This window comes from Perognathus longimembris, chromosome 16, assembly GCF_023159225.1.
Source record: "Perognathus longimembris pacificus isolate PPM17 chromosome 16, ASM2315922v1, whole genome shotgun sequence".
Lineage (NCBI taxonomy): Eukaryota > Metazoa > Chordata > Mammalia > Rodentia > Heteromyidae > Perognathus > Perognathus longimembris.
Window position 1 is genome coordinate 2,097,264 of NC_063176.1, and position 12,533 is coordinate 2,109,796.

Genomic DNA, 12,533 nt, shown 5'->3' on the forward strand with positions numbered 1-12,533 from the left:
CACAACTAAAAGACACTCTGAGGCTGTATTCACCATTGCTATGGTCACTCACCCAACTTCTGAGTTTTCTGATTCTTCACATTCTCTGACACCATTAACTGAGCTAATTTTGTTTCTATACTTCCGCTTACTGGGCTGTAATCTTCCATTTTCCAAAGTCCATCGAGGTGACATAATACTCAGCAAGTTCCTGTTCCTGAGAACACCGCGGAACACTATGGAAGACTTCAGGGCATTCCACTTACCCTGGACAGGGCTATACAGTGGAGTATAGAGCGGGAGGCTTTCTCTGTTAAGTGCCAGATTATAAATATTTTAGTCTTTGTGTACCATACACTTGCTGTCACAACCACTCAGCTCTACAGTTATAGCAGGAAATCAGCCTTAGACAGCAAGCAGCCAACTTAGTACTGGTATATTTCAATAAAACTTAATTTACAAAAGCAGGTATTTCAGGACCATAATTTGCCTTACTCCCTGAATCATTGGGTGACTTGTTTTTCAGTAAAAGTAAAAAAAAAAATGTTGTTCAGATACAGAAACATTTTCCAACTAAGTGTAGTTCTGGAATAAACGTGTTGAAAATTACTTGTACTCTATTGTGCAATATGATTTTATCAGAAATTGAGGGAATAAGATTATATAAAGCTTCATTTGCTTTCAACTGTCACAGCTCAGCATATCAAGAGTTGGGTCCCAAGTAAAACTGAAATTTCTGTCTGGAGTGTTTGGCAGTCCATAATGAGAGCTATAAAAGTGGAACTGTTGTCACATTACCAGAGGTATAATTTTATGGAGCTATCGCAATGACTGCAAAGGGGAACAAAAACAGTGTGCTGAATAATGTCTAGATTATAAATATTCATTAATAATTAAACAACCCATTTGGAAATTGACCAGTAAAGTGGAAAACTTCCGTAGAATATTTTTGTATGGCAATTGCATGGTAATTGTTCCACGGAAATGCACACATTAAAAGTTGCAAGTGAGAAATGACCCGCATAGTTGAGTGATTTTAAACATGGAAAAATCAAGCCAAGCGCCAGTGGCTCACGCCTATCAACCTAGCTACTCGGGAGGCTGAGATCTGAGGACTGCAGTTCGAAGCCAACCCAGGCAGGGAAGTCCATGAGACTCTTATCTCCAACAACCACCAGAAAACTGGAAGTGGTGCCGTGGCTCCAAGTGGTAGAGTGCTAACCCTGAGCAATGTGAGCTGAGGGATAGCGCCCAGGCCCAGAGTTCAAGGCTCAGGATTAGCACACACCCACACAAGAAGGAAAAATCAGGACATACCAACGTTGCCACTCAATATTCAATGTGTTTTAAAAGAGCACACCATGAACATGGATATGCACTAAGCCCGGAGAACCGGACTTCCTGCCTACCCTCAGAGAGCCAGTATTCTTGTGAGGAGGACACAGATGGCTGAGGTTCCAGGAAGCTTTGCTGTGGAAATACTTGGAATTTCCATGTCACTCATAGAATGCTTATATAAAATAGTTCCTCTGGCTGGCACCAGTGGCTCACACCTGTAATCCCAGCTGCTCAGGTGCTTGGGTCCTGAGGACCTCAGTTCAAAGCCAGCGAGGGCAGGAAAGTCCTTGACACTCTTCTTTCCAATTAGTCATCAAAAAGCTGGAAATTGAGATGTGGCTCAAAGTGGTAGAGCACCAGCCTTGAGAAGAAAACAAACAAACAAACCCCAGGTACAGAGCCCAAGCCCTGAGTTCAAGACACTGAAGCAACACACACACACGCACACACACACATGCACACACACACACACACACACACACGCCCCTTCTCCATCCTTTTCTTTTGGTTTGTTGATACTGGTTTTTAGGATGAGCCTATTGGGATAATGTTATTCAGAAATGGTTGATCCGTCTATTTGTCAAAAACCCTACCAGGCCCAGGTATAACGTGAACACAACCTGCCAACACTCTGCTCTCCCGTGAAGCCAGAGCATGAGCTAGATAAGGAAAATGTGTAGAAGGTTAGGTGAGAGCTGAGGGGTGGAGGAAGAAAGCAGGATCTCAAATGCTGGGAGAATGCACTTTTAGATTGGGTGGTCAAGAAAAATTTCTTGAAACTCTGCCCCGCTGGGAGTGCATGCCCGTAATACCCATAGTAGCCCATGCCCATGGTGGAGGCTGAGGCTGAAGGAGTATTGAAGGCCAGCCTGGGCTACAAAGCAAGTGGCAGGCCACCTTGAGCGGCATAGAAAGGCTCTAAACAATTAAAAACGAAGCAAATAGCAACAACCACAATTAAAAAAAAAACACTAAAGAAAATCCCACTTCTGGCTTTTTTCTAGTTAATTAGAAATATGAGTCTCAGAGATTTGTTGTTGCTGTTGTTGTCCCTGAGCTCTTCAGCGCAAGGCTAGCTCTCTACCACTGGAACCACAGCGCCACTTCCAGTTTTCTGGTGGCTCATTGGAGATAAGAGTCTCTCGGACTTTCCTGCCCAGGCTGGCTTTGAACTCAGCCTCCTGAGTAGCTAGGATGACAGCTGTGAGCCTCCAGTGCCTGGAGACAAAGGAGGGGCTTCATTTAGATTGGTGAAATGTTATAAAGCAACAAGACCCAGCAACCCTCACGTGCTCAAGGGCTGTTGCTTGCTACTGAGCTCTCACCCTGAATTATCTTCCCTTCTCTGAGTATAAGTATCGTCTTCAGTATTTGTCAATATCCTATTGCCCATTTTGTACACCTTACCATACCTTTATGAAGTGAAAGTGCTTTTGCCTTTTACCGTTGAAATGGCTCTCAGCCTGATTGTAACTGGATGTGACTGTTTGTTTCTTATTTTTCTTTTGTTTTAGGGAACAACTAAATACTTTATTGAAGACCTACAACATTTTCTATGAGAACCAGAAAAGTCTGCATATTTTATATGGACAGGTAAGCCCTTGAAATGGTTTGATTCACTGAAAAAAATAATTCTATAAAAATAAAAAAGAATGAGGATGACTTAGAGTGTATAATTCAGTACCACAGGTGGTTCAAGAGAAAAAAAGAGAATCTTAATAATCTTTAACTTAATTCTGATTTTTATCACTAGTCAATGTCAGTCCTAGAACCATCTGTGACTTTCTAAGCACTTTTGGCATAGAAAAGCATTTTAAACTAATTTTAATGTTTTTTCCTATTTTATAAACACAGCATTTATTAAGGGAAAAAAATGTCTTGAACAGTATTTTCACCAGAAACCTATCCTAGCACTTTCTCACCAATACACAGTGCTGTGTGTAGAAAGATTTTTTGTGACATCGTTTATAATAGAGAAAATGTGAACATGATGTTAAATCTCTACCAATGAAGAATTAGTCAAACAAATCACGCCACACCTAATTTCATTTGATTGATAAATGAAATAAAATAGATTCTAGTAAGTGTTTTCTATACCATAAAAATAACACATTTCAAACTGTTAAAGAAAGAGTTCAGGAAAGTCCTGAAGCTAGGAAAAACATGTTTAAGGGTGCATTGGCATACTCGTCAAAGTAAACTTAGATTTCCTTCCCTGATCTGGTTCTTTTCTCTGATTTGAGTTCGGTGTTTCTTTTCCACCTTCCCCTCCAATTCCTAGTCCAATGGGCCTCACTTTACACATTGACAACGCCTTTCTGGCCCCAGAAAACTTTAGGTTTGTGTCCTCCTGATTTAAATCGTCAAGTGTGAAGGCACACGTGACATTGGGACACCATGATTTAGCTTAAATCTACAATTTGGAAAGAAAATTTACATAGCATTTTAGCATTTACTACTAAGCTCACGTTAGTGGTTTAGTTCAATGACTTCAGAAACTTCATAATACGCTCATGGCACTAATTAATCTCTAGATAAAGAAATGTCCCTAATTTAAAAAAAACAAAAACTTAAGGCTATGAGCCATAGAAATAGTGAACAGTAATACTGAAGCCAGGTCACATGAATAAAGAAGTATTGCAATGTCCATTTATCAGAAGAAGAAGCCCAGACTTCAAGCTGGTCAGCGGTGTTCCGAAGCCTCGCAGCTAGCGAGGGGACAGTCGGGCTTTCAACACAAAACAGTGTGATTCTAGTGTGATTCTAGCTCTCCTGTGTGTTTTCAAAGAAGCAAAGGGTCATCAAAGCCAGCTTACTAAGTTAGCAGGTTTATGTTATTGGGTTATGGCTTTTCTTAGTTACATAACAGTAATACATTAACGTAACAATAGAAGTGTATGTACATATATAAAAGAAAAAATAGATTACAAAATCAGTTCTTTGGGAAATGTATCGTGTAAATATACATTTAGACATCCATGTTTCATTTCCTCATTGTTTGTTGTAGGCACCGTGGCTCCTTCTTTCGTTACGCCATTTCTAATTTAACGTGAATTCTTCCAATGCTATTGGTTTCCTTAGGTATCATTTATGTGTTGTGAATTTTATAGTATTTCCAGAGCCCTGGTTTCCCTCCTTTTGCATAACTTTGTGAGTTTAGAGAGAAGTGACCAGCAGCTAGAGATGAGGGAGTAGATATTCATTCAGACGTCTCATTCAGTACAGTGTTTAAACCGGCGTTAATTCTAAATTAAACAGTATGGAAACACCCGAATTCCACTTAACCCCCAGCCACGGTAGCAAGCGTTTAGCATGTTGCGCCCTCTGGCGGCCGTGCTGTCGCTGTTCCGCGTGACTTGGGATAGCGCTGTGTTCCCCAACCGCAAACCGAATTGCAGAGAGCTGAAAATCCACGCACTCCACCCGGGAAAGGTTTCAAACCCCATGAGGAGGTCTCGTGGCCTCATGTCCTCAGCTTCAGCAGGAGCGTGTGTCTTCTATAAATAACACAAAATGACGGTGGGGGTTACCGGTGTCTTCCCTAGAGTGACGACGGGAACGTCATCGTGGAAGGGATGCTGGACGTTTCCTGGGGTGTAAAGCGGCCCATCCAGCTGAAAATACAGGATGACAAGCAGATCTCTTGTTTGACTCTGTCGAAGCCGCCCGATGCCTTTTCCAGTAGAGGGTAAGCTCCCCTCCACGGTCGTAAGTTCACACGTGATCTTCCTCAAAGGTGAGGGTGTAGGCTCGCGTGTGGAGCTCAGTGTCACACGAGGCCACAGTATCTCCAGGAGTGGAGAGTTCTGAAGCCAGGCGTCTGTGATGCGAGCCGGGGCTCCGCAGCTCCCGTGGGTGAGAGCCGAACTGGAGGCTCGCACCGAGGGCTCGGGTCTGGGCTTTGCAGCCCTCTGCGACCTGGCTTGCTCCTGGAAAAGGCGAGACGTAAAGGCGGGCGTTGGTTAGTCCCGGCCTCATCTTCAAAGAGCAGGGGAGAACATGGCACATTTTACTCTCCTCGGAATGAAGGACTCTCTCTTCTTTCTTTTTCAGTTTATTTGTGTTATTTTTATGTGCTGATTTAGTCAGTACTGGGGCTTGAACTCAGGGCCAGGGCGCGCCCAGCTTTTTGGCTTAAGGTTCTACCGCTTGATCAGCGAAGGAGTAGCACTTAAAGGAGTGATTAAACTTGACTCAAAAAAACAAAGAAATACAACTGCATAAAAATTCACAAAAATTAGCTGTCACACTTCATATGACCTAAGAATTCAGGGCCAGTTTTCTTTGACCAGCCCGCTGCTTCTGGAACACTTTATTTTATTTGAGCTTTTGGCTCGTGGAAACTTAGTAAGTATGAGGCATAAAAGGAAGACATCAAGGAGATGCCAAGCTATCACTCTTTTATTTATTTGTATTTTTTCTGGTATAAGGGCTTGAACTCTTGGGGCCTATTCCTTTCATTCAGCTTTTTCCCCCCCTTTGTTTCATTTTTATTTTTGTTTTTGCTCATGGCTGGTGCTGTAACACTTAAGACACACCTCCAGTTGGTTTGTCTGCCCAAGTTGTAAGGCTGACTTTGGACGTGGATCCTCAGGTATCAGCCTCCTGAATAACTAGGATTCTAGGTGTGAGCCACGATGCCCAACTGTCATTACTACTCCAAGACCTATTTTTAATTTCTCAAATTCCAAACATTGTCTCTGGCAATCCTGAAAATTTGGATGAGTTCTGAGACAAGATGATATTGATGGCCCCTAATATAGTGCAAAAGATTATAAAACAACAGCCTAGTGGCAGAAGTGGTCTGGTATTGTTTGAAACTGGAAATTAAGGAGGAAACAACACTTGCTTCCTCTTTGTCACAGGGACAAGACTTACTAGACTGCAAGAAGACACTCTGGCAGTGTGTCAAGCTCTTTTCTGGGTTGACAAGAATTCTTAGAGAAATATCCCACTCGTTACACACTTCCACACAACATCAAGATAGCATTGGGTTGTGACTCAGCTAGGTGAACGCCAGGCAGGAAGGGGCGTCACAATCTGGAATGGCGTTTCCCTGGCTTCTGGTTCTCTAATGGGGTCCATGGACAGCCTGAGGACTCTTCTGATTCACTCTTACTCTGCTCGTCCCCCATCAAGAGGAGAATGTGAATTCGGAGCCTCAATTAAATGGTGTAAAGAGGTTGACTACATAGTCCCTTTCCCCAGTCTGAAATGCATCCTGTGTTTCCTTTCCTACATCGGCGTCTGTGGACATCTCTGCTCTTGAGCCCGCACAGAATGTCAGGTCTGCAGCGGGTGACCATTCTCTGACAGCTGGGGATGTCCTGTCCGTGCCATGCTAGCTTGCTTTCATTATGTGAGAAGAGTCACAAAGAGGAAGTATCAGCCGAATGAAAATGATAGATGCTTAACAGCAAACCACGTTGAGTTTTGACCCCTTGTGATTTATGAAATGATTTTAGGGATGATACTTGGATCTCTGTATTTGGCTAAATGTTTGTTCTTGGAGATTTTTTTACTTAAAAAAACACCCAGCTTCATTGAGGTTGTTTTTGCTTGCGCTATTTCATTTTAAATATCTACTGAAGGTCAGCATTTGCATATTTGGGGCAAAATGAGGTAAAGAGTTGAAACTGGACAGGTGTGCATTTGAGTAACATCAATGATGTTTCATTTCGATTTGTTTTTCCTTACGGTAGACCGGTCGATGGAAGGGACTGTATTCAATTTGTCTATCAAATGTCTACCTCCATTAGATTTTGCATCTCGTTTAGAGATGAAATTCGCAAGCGACCTGCATCTTGAAGTTTGGTCAGAGCAACACACACAGTCTTGTGTCTGAGCAAAGTAAACTACTTGGTAGCCACGTTCCAACTCGTTCTCTCTTGAAAACGCTACATAACTGCACTTAGGCTTCGTCATATACAGGGCTGAGCAGAGAGACCCTCAACTAGAAACCCAGCGTGATAGAGCAATTTTCTTTGGCTGTAGATGGTAGAGAGACAAAAAGGCCAAATACTGAATGTGTTCAGTCACGCGTGGTTGAGCCTCAGGTTTGCCAGATAGAACGCGAACTGTAGCACAGCAAGGGAGAGCAGCTGTCAAGCTCGTCACTCATCAAGATTTTATGCTGTTCGTCAGTCACCTGGCCTTCGTGAGAACTCTCCTATTTCCCCCGTATGGAACAGTAGGCAAGCCGTGTCGCCTGGCTGGTCCCCGCGTTCATTGGCATTGTCTTTTCTATTTCTAACTCTCTTTCTGTTAATTAAATCTAGCCTAATCTGACTGCATCATTTTATACAAAATAAAAAGAATTACATTATTAGTTGGGATCTGAGTCATTCATCTTGGATCTAAGTTATTAAATAATTTAGGGTATTAAATCATTCTTTGTTTAAGTTTTACCTATGTTCTTGAGCTATGAAATATATTTGGCTTGTAATTCTGAATAGTGGAGCTCGCTGGGAATAAAAACCACCTGATATATTAGATCATGTGACGTACTTCCTACAACTATTGTGATTATCAAATAATATACTAGCTGTGAAAGACCTCAAAAGAAGTCAAAGGTCAAGAGAAAATTTGTCTATTTTCATCTTTACCTTCCATTAATATTAATGCTTTTTTTTCCTACCAGTGACATCTGGTAGAGTTAATGTCAGAATTTCCCTTGAAGTATATATTTTAGGTCATAATACAGTGGGTTTTATGGAAGAGCCCCGGGGATTAAGGCCATTCTCCAGTACAGTGGTGTCCCTTTCTCTATCTAAAGAGGCCCAAGAATGCCTTTAGCCACCACCTCTTGGGCCTGAGCCAGCATAAAACAGATACAGATGTTGCTGGCAATGATGACGATGAAGAAGTTGTGGGTGACGATGAGGATAATTATGATGATATTTCTGGATACATGCCGAGTGCTATTCAGGGCACCGTTTCAAAAATTTCACACAAATGCATTCCTTTAATCCTTCCAATGTTATTCTACGTCATACTACTGTGATTCCCCTCTTACAGATGAGGGCAAAATGGGCAACTGTTTATGTACAGGTAAATACCATAACAGTGAGTGTCAGCCTGCCGTCATAGTAAGCGGTGGTCAGGTTTTATTCAGTCTGGGAATTATAACACTTTGAACATGAATAGTATTAAACACAACATCATAACTTTCTAGTGAGATGGTCTGTGCACTTTCTTCTTTTGTAAATTGTGTGTCTCATAGTAGTCAAGACTTTAAAGATAGTTCTATATCTTATTACTTTAGAGCAACTTCACATAATAATACTTTTAATATGGTAGATACTCCGTACACATGGGTGGAATAAGCACTTTCTATCTACACTCTCTTAGCAACTTAGTGAGATTCTTTACAAACAATGGATCATATTAGTTTCTATTTGCATATACTATCACTGTATCTGTATAACCTATGTTTCAGAACAAAACTGAATTATTTTGTTAATATGCCAAATAAAAAGTATGAGAAATATTTAGAACACAAGGTGACTGACCACTCTGGTAGTACTAAATTTGGTAACACGGTCAAATTGTTATGTTTGGATTATTAATCTACCGACTGTGATCCACAGCTTGTCAATTACTGTTGTGAATCTGAAAATGGTCATAGGCTCAGTGCAAATGGAATGGCCTTACCGAGAGATTCATTACTTTTTAGGAGAATGACACGCTGGGGAGAATTTGATGACCTTTATCACATTGGTGAACTGGACAGAACTCAGATCCCCATGTCTGAAACAGAGAATTCCCTGGAAGGTCAGTATCGATGTCTTATTAATATGGAGACTTATTTTTTTTAACCAATGGGAAGCAGAAACCCTAAATGTTTGCCTCTTAGATGCCATGATTCAGTAAACTCTTGTTGTATGTGCGTATTTGCTAAAAATTTCCCAAGAAGCAGAGGAACTTCAGTCTTTACAGTGCTCGTGTAAGCATTAAGCATCTTACCTGGCTACTTAAAAGTATGTTGGTTCGAAGCCCGTCACTTTGCTCCATTCGATGAGACAGAGCTAATTATTTGAATAAAGTTTGTGTTCCTACAATTGTTCAATATTTACCTCAATGATGAGGAACCATGTGAGATTATCATTCACTTCATTTGTTAAGCCAAACCCCCAAACTTAATTCCACATCTTTGTAGAAGTTGATTGCATTAGTTAACGGATATTTGGATAACCTTGCTGCTCAGAGGCAGACACATCTAATGAGGCCACAGTGAACTTTAATAACTTTTTTCAGCTTTATAAACAGAATCTACTTAACATGCAGTCTTCTCCTGTCACATTTGACATCCAAGGGAAAGGCCAGTTCTTGTGACACGTGACATTAGTGGTTGTGATGAGGAAATGACAGTGGTAATAATAACATTGACAGCAGTAATTTAAGGAGACCGTCGCGTGTCTGGTCTGATATTTTGTACTCTGCGTATTTTTTTTAATGGAGTCCTCATATACGGAGCCCTGAGGCACACTGCTGGTTACATGTAGAGAAAGTAGGCCGGGTTCATATGCCTGGTTGAGATGATGACACACTCATTAACCTCATAGGCGTCCCCCCAGCGCCTTCTTATGGTGAGCTTTGGATTTTTATTCTCAGATCCTTCTCGATTCTTCCTCCACTGCTGTTTCTGTAAGAATCCAGATCCTGTAACACATGCGCTGTTTCTACCAGGGCTCCCTTGCGTTTGTCTTATATGATCTTAACATCTCATTATAGACAGTCCTTTCCAATTATTCCTTCAGAATATCCACTTGATGAAAAGGAATTTAAATATCCTTGCCCCCCACCAATAACATCAAACTCTATTTGTATTTAAACACCAGTGTGTGTGTGGGGGGGAAATGAACTAGCTCCCATCTATTTGATGGTGTTCTAATTACAATAAAAATCATTTTAAATTCCCAAGTGAACACTCAGGTAGCCCCATTTATATAAGAACATGCTTAATTTTGGAAATTAGAGAAGACGTCAATGGAAGTGCTGAGTATTCTTCCTCACGGAATGCACTGTTGCTACATCTATTTCCATGTGGACATTCTTTACACACACAAGACACCAGGTCAGTTCAGTCCTCTGGGATGATTTTTGTGTCCTAATATGGACTGGCAAAGATTAGAATAACGAGGCTGAATGTCGTGAGGCAGGATGTAGAGATCATGAAGATTATAGTTCGAGGCAAGCTCAGACAAAAAAAAAAAAAAGAGATCCCACCCTGGTATTTTACTCATAAGCTAGGTTTGGAGGCTACCTCGGCGACCCAACTACACCGAGGCTGAGGTAGGAGGATAGCAGTCTGAGGCTGATCTGGGAGGAAAAAGAAAAAAGAAAAAAAAAAGTGAGAGCTTATCTGAAAAATAACTTAGTGCGCAAAGCTCTGGAGTCATGGGTCAAGTGGTATAGCACTTCCTAGCAAGCATGAGGCCCTGAGTTCAAAACCCAGTACTGCTAAAAGAAAGAGAGAGAGGAAGAAGTGAGAATAAAACAGCGACCAAATTTGGATTATTAGACTCTAGGTCATCACTGAGTGCACAGGTGCTAAAGAGAAGGAATGTTAGGATAATCGTCTAGCCAGGGAAAAGTCATATCTCCTCCCGGAACTCTGAGAAGAGCACGAGGTGGACCGTCCCTGTGATCTATTCCTGTAGGCACGAGTCTAAAGCATAAGCCTACTGCTGCTTTTCTAAGAGTTAGAAACAAGCCAGGCGCCGGTGGCTCACGCCTCTGATCCTAGCGACCCGAGAGGCTGAGATCTGAGGATGGCGGTTTGAAGCCAGCCGGGGCAGGAAAGTCCGTGAGACTCTTATCTCCAATGAACCACCAGAAAACGGGAGTGGCGCTGTGGCTCAAGTGGCAGAGCGCCAGCCTTGAGCTGAGGAGCCCAGGGCAGCGCCCAGGCCCAGAGTTCAAGCCCCACAACCGACAATCCCCCCTCCCCAAAATTAAGGCTTTATATGCGACTGAAATGCCTTCTCAAGAACCCTTTTATCGTTCTGTAAAGAAGCGAAGGCCCCGTGTTCATCTTAGTAAAGCTCCAGTAAACCTGGGACCCAGGGAAAGAAGGACTCAGACCCGATCCTGTCACCTGTGAGTGCCACGTTAAACGGCAGTTTGCGACCAGCACTCTCTTCATCCCTGGACGAGGTCGCATCGCTGAAGCTTCGCGCAGTTTACCCCAGCCACCCCCTCCAGCAAATGAAGGCGGAAAGCGTGCTCCCGCCTCCCAGATGCCACCACTGCGGCCGTTTCCTTTAGGACACACGCACCGGCGGGATCCGCTGTGCGAGCAATCCCAGACGCCATCCGGCTACGGTTCCCCCGTAAGGCGTTTGAAACGGCCGGGGCGTGGCGGTGCCCAGGAAGCCCACGCGCACCTACCGAGCTGGCCAGCGGGCGGGCGAGTGACGCGCGGCCATCCTCTCTGTCCCTCCTAGACGATCTGCCTTACCGCCGCGGCACCCTGAAGCCCTACTCAGGGGAGGACCCCGGCTCCCCAGTGCTCTACAGAACCATGAGCGAGGCCGTCCTGGTGGGGAGACGGACGCGGCTGCCGGCGATGGACAGCAGGGACAGGCGGAGCCACAGGGCCTCCATTAACGGACACTTCTACAACCACGAGGTGAGTTACCCGTCCTTCCCGCGGCTCACAGTCGCGCCGTCCGCTCCGGTACCACTCAATCCACAGCAATAACAGTAACAACAATGCTATTGCTATGCCTGACACTTAGTGCTGACTCCCAGTGAACTACCTAGGCTTGTAATTTTTTTCTTCTGAGGGAGATTCTTCTTACATAGTCCATACTCGCTTGAACCTTGCTACGTAGCGTAGGCTGGCCTTGAACCTCCGGTCCTTCTACTTCCCGCTCAGCGAGCCTCACTTTAAATAGAATGGTTTTTCTTGTAATACTGAAGTTTGCGCTCAGGATGTTGGCTTGCTGAGCAAGTACTCTGTCACACGAGCCACGACCTCAACCCCCTTTCGCTTATTTTTCAGACGGGATCGTATACTTTTTGCCTAGATCAGCCTCAAACGAATGACCCTCCTGCCGCTCCCTCCCATTTAGCTTGGGTTCCGTCATGCCTGGGCCCTAGAATTCTAAGGAATCATTCCACGAATCAGTGAACACGTCTCTGAATAGCTACTCGTTACTTTTCTCTCCTTGGTAATGTCCGATTTGAGGTTGGCGGAAGTGAAGCAACTT

At 43.3% G+C, this 12,533-nt stretch overlaps 1 protein-coding gene across 1 annotated transcript in view; it reads left to right on the forward strand.

The window, feature by feature from the left end:
• Positions 1–12,533, forward strand: part of Rassf6 (Ras association domain family member 6) — a 28,272-nt gene that overhangs the window by 11,740 nt on the left and 3,999 nt on the right. The window contains exons 2-5 of the mRNA XM_048364178.1: positions 2,832–2,910; positions 4,863–5,005; positions 8,993–9,090; positions 11,766–11,950. Coding sequence (XP_048220135.1) covers positions 2,832–2,910; positions 4,863–5,005; positions 8,993–9,090; positions 11,766–11,950 — 505 coding nt within the window. The remainder of the gene's footprint in view (positions 1–2,831; positions 2,911–4,862; positions 5,006–8,992; positions 9,091–11,765; positions 11,951–12,533) is intronic.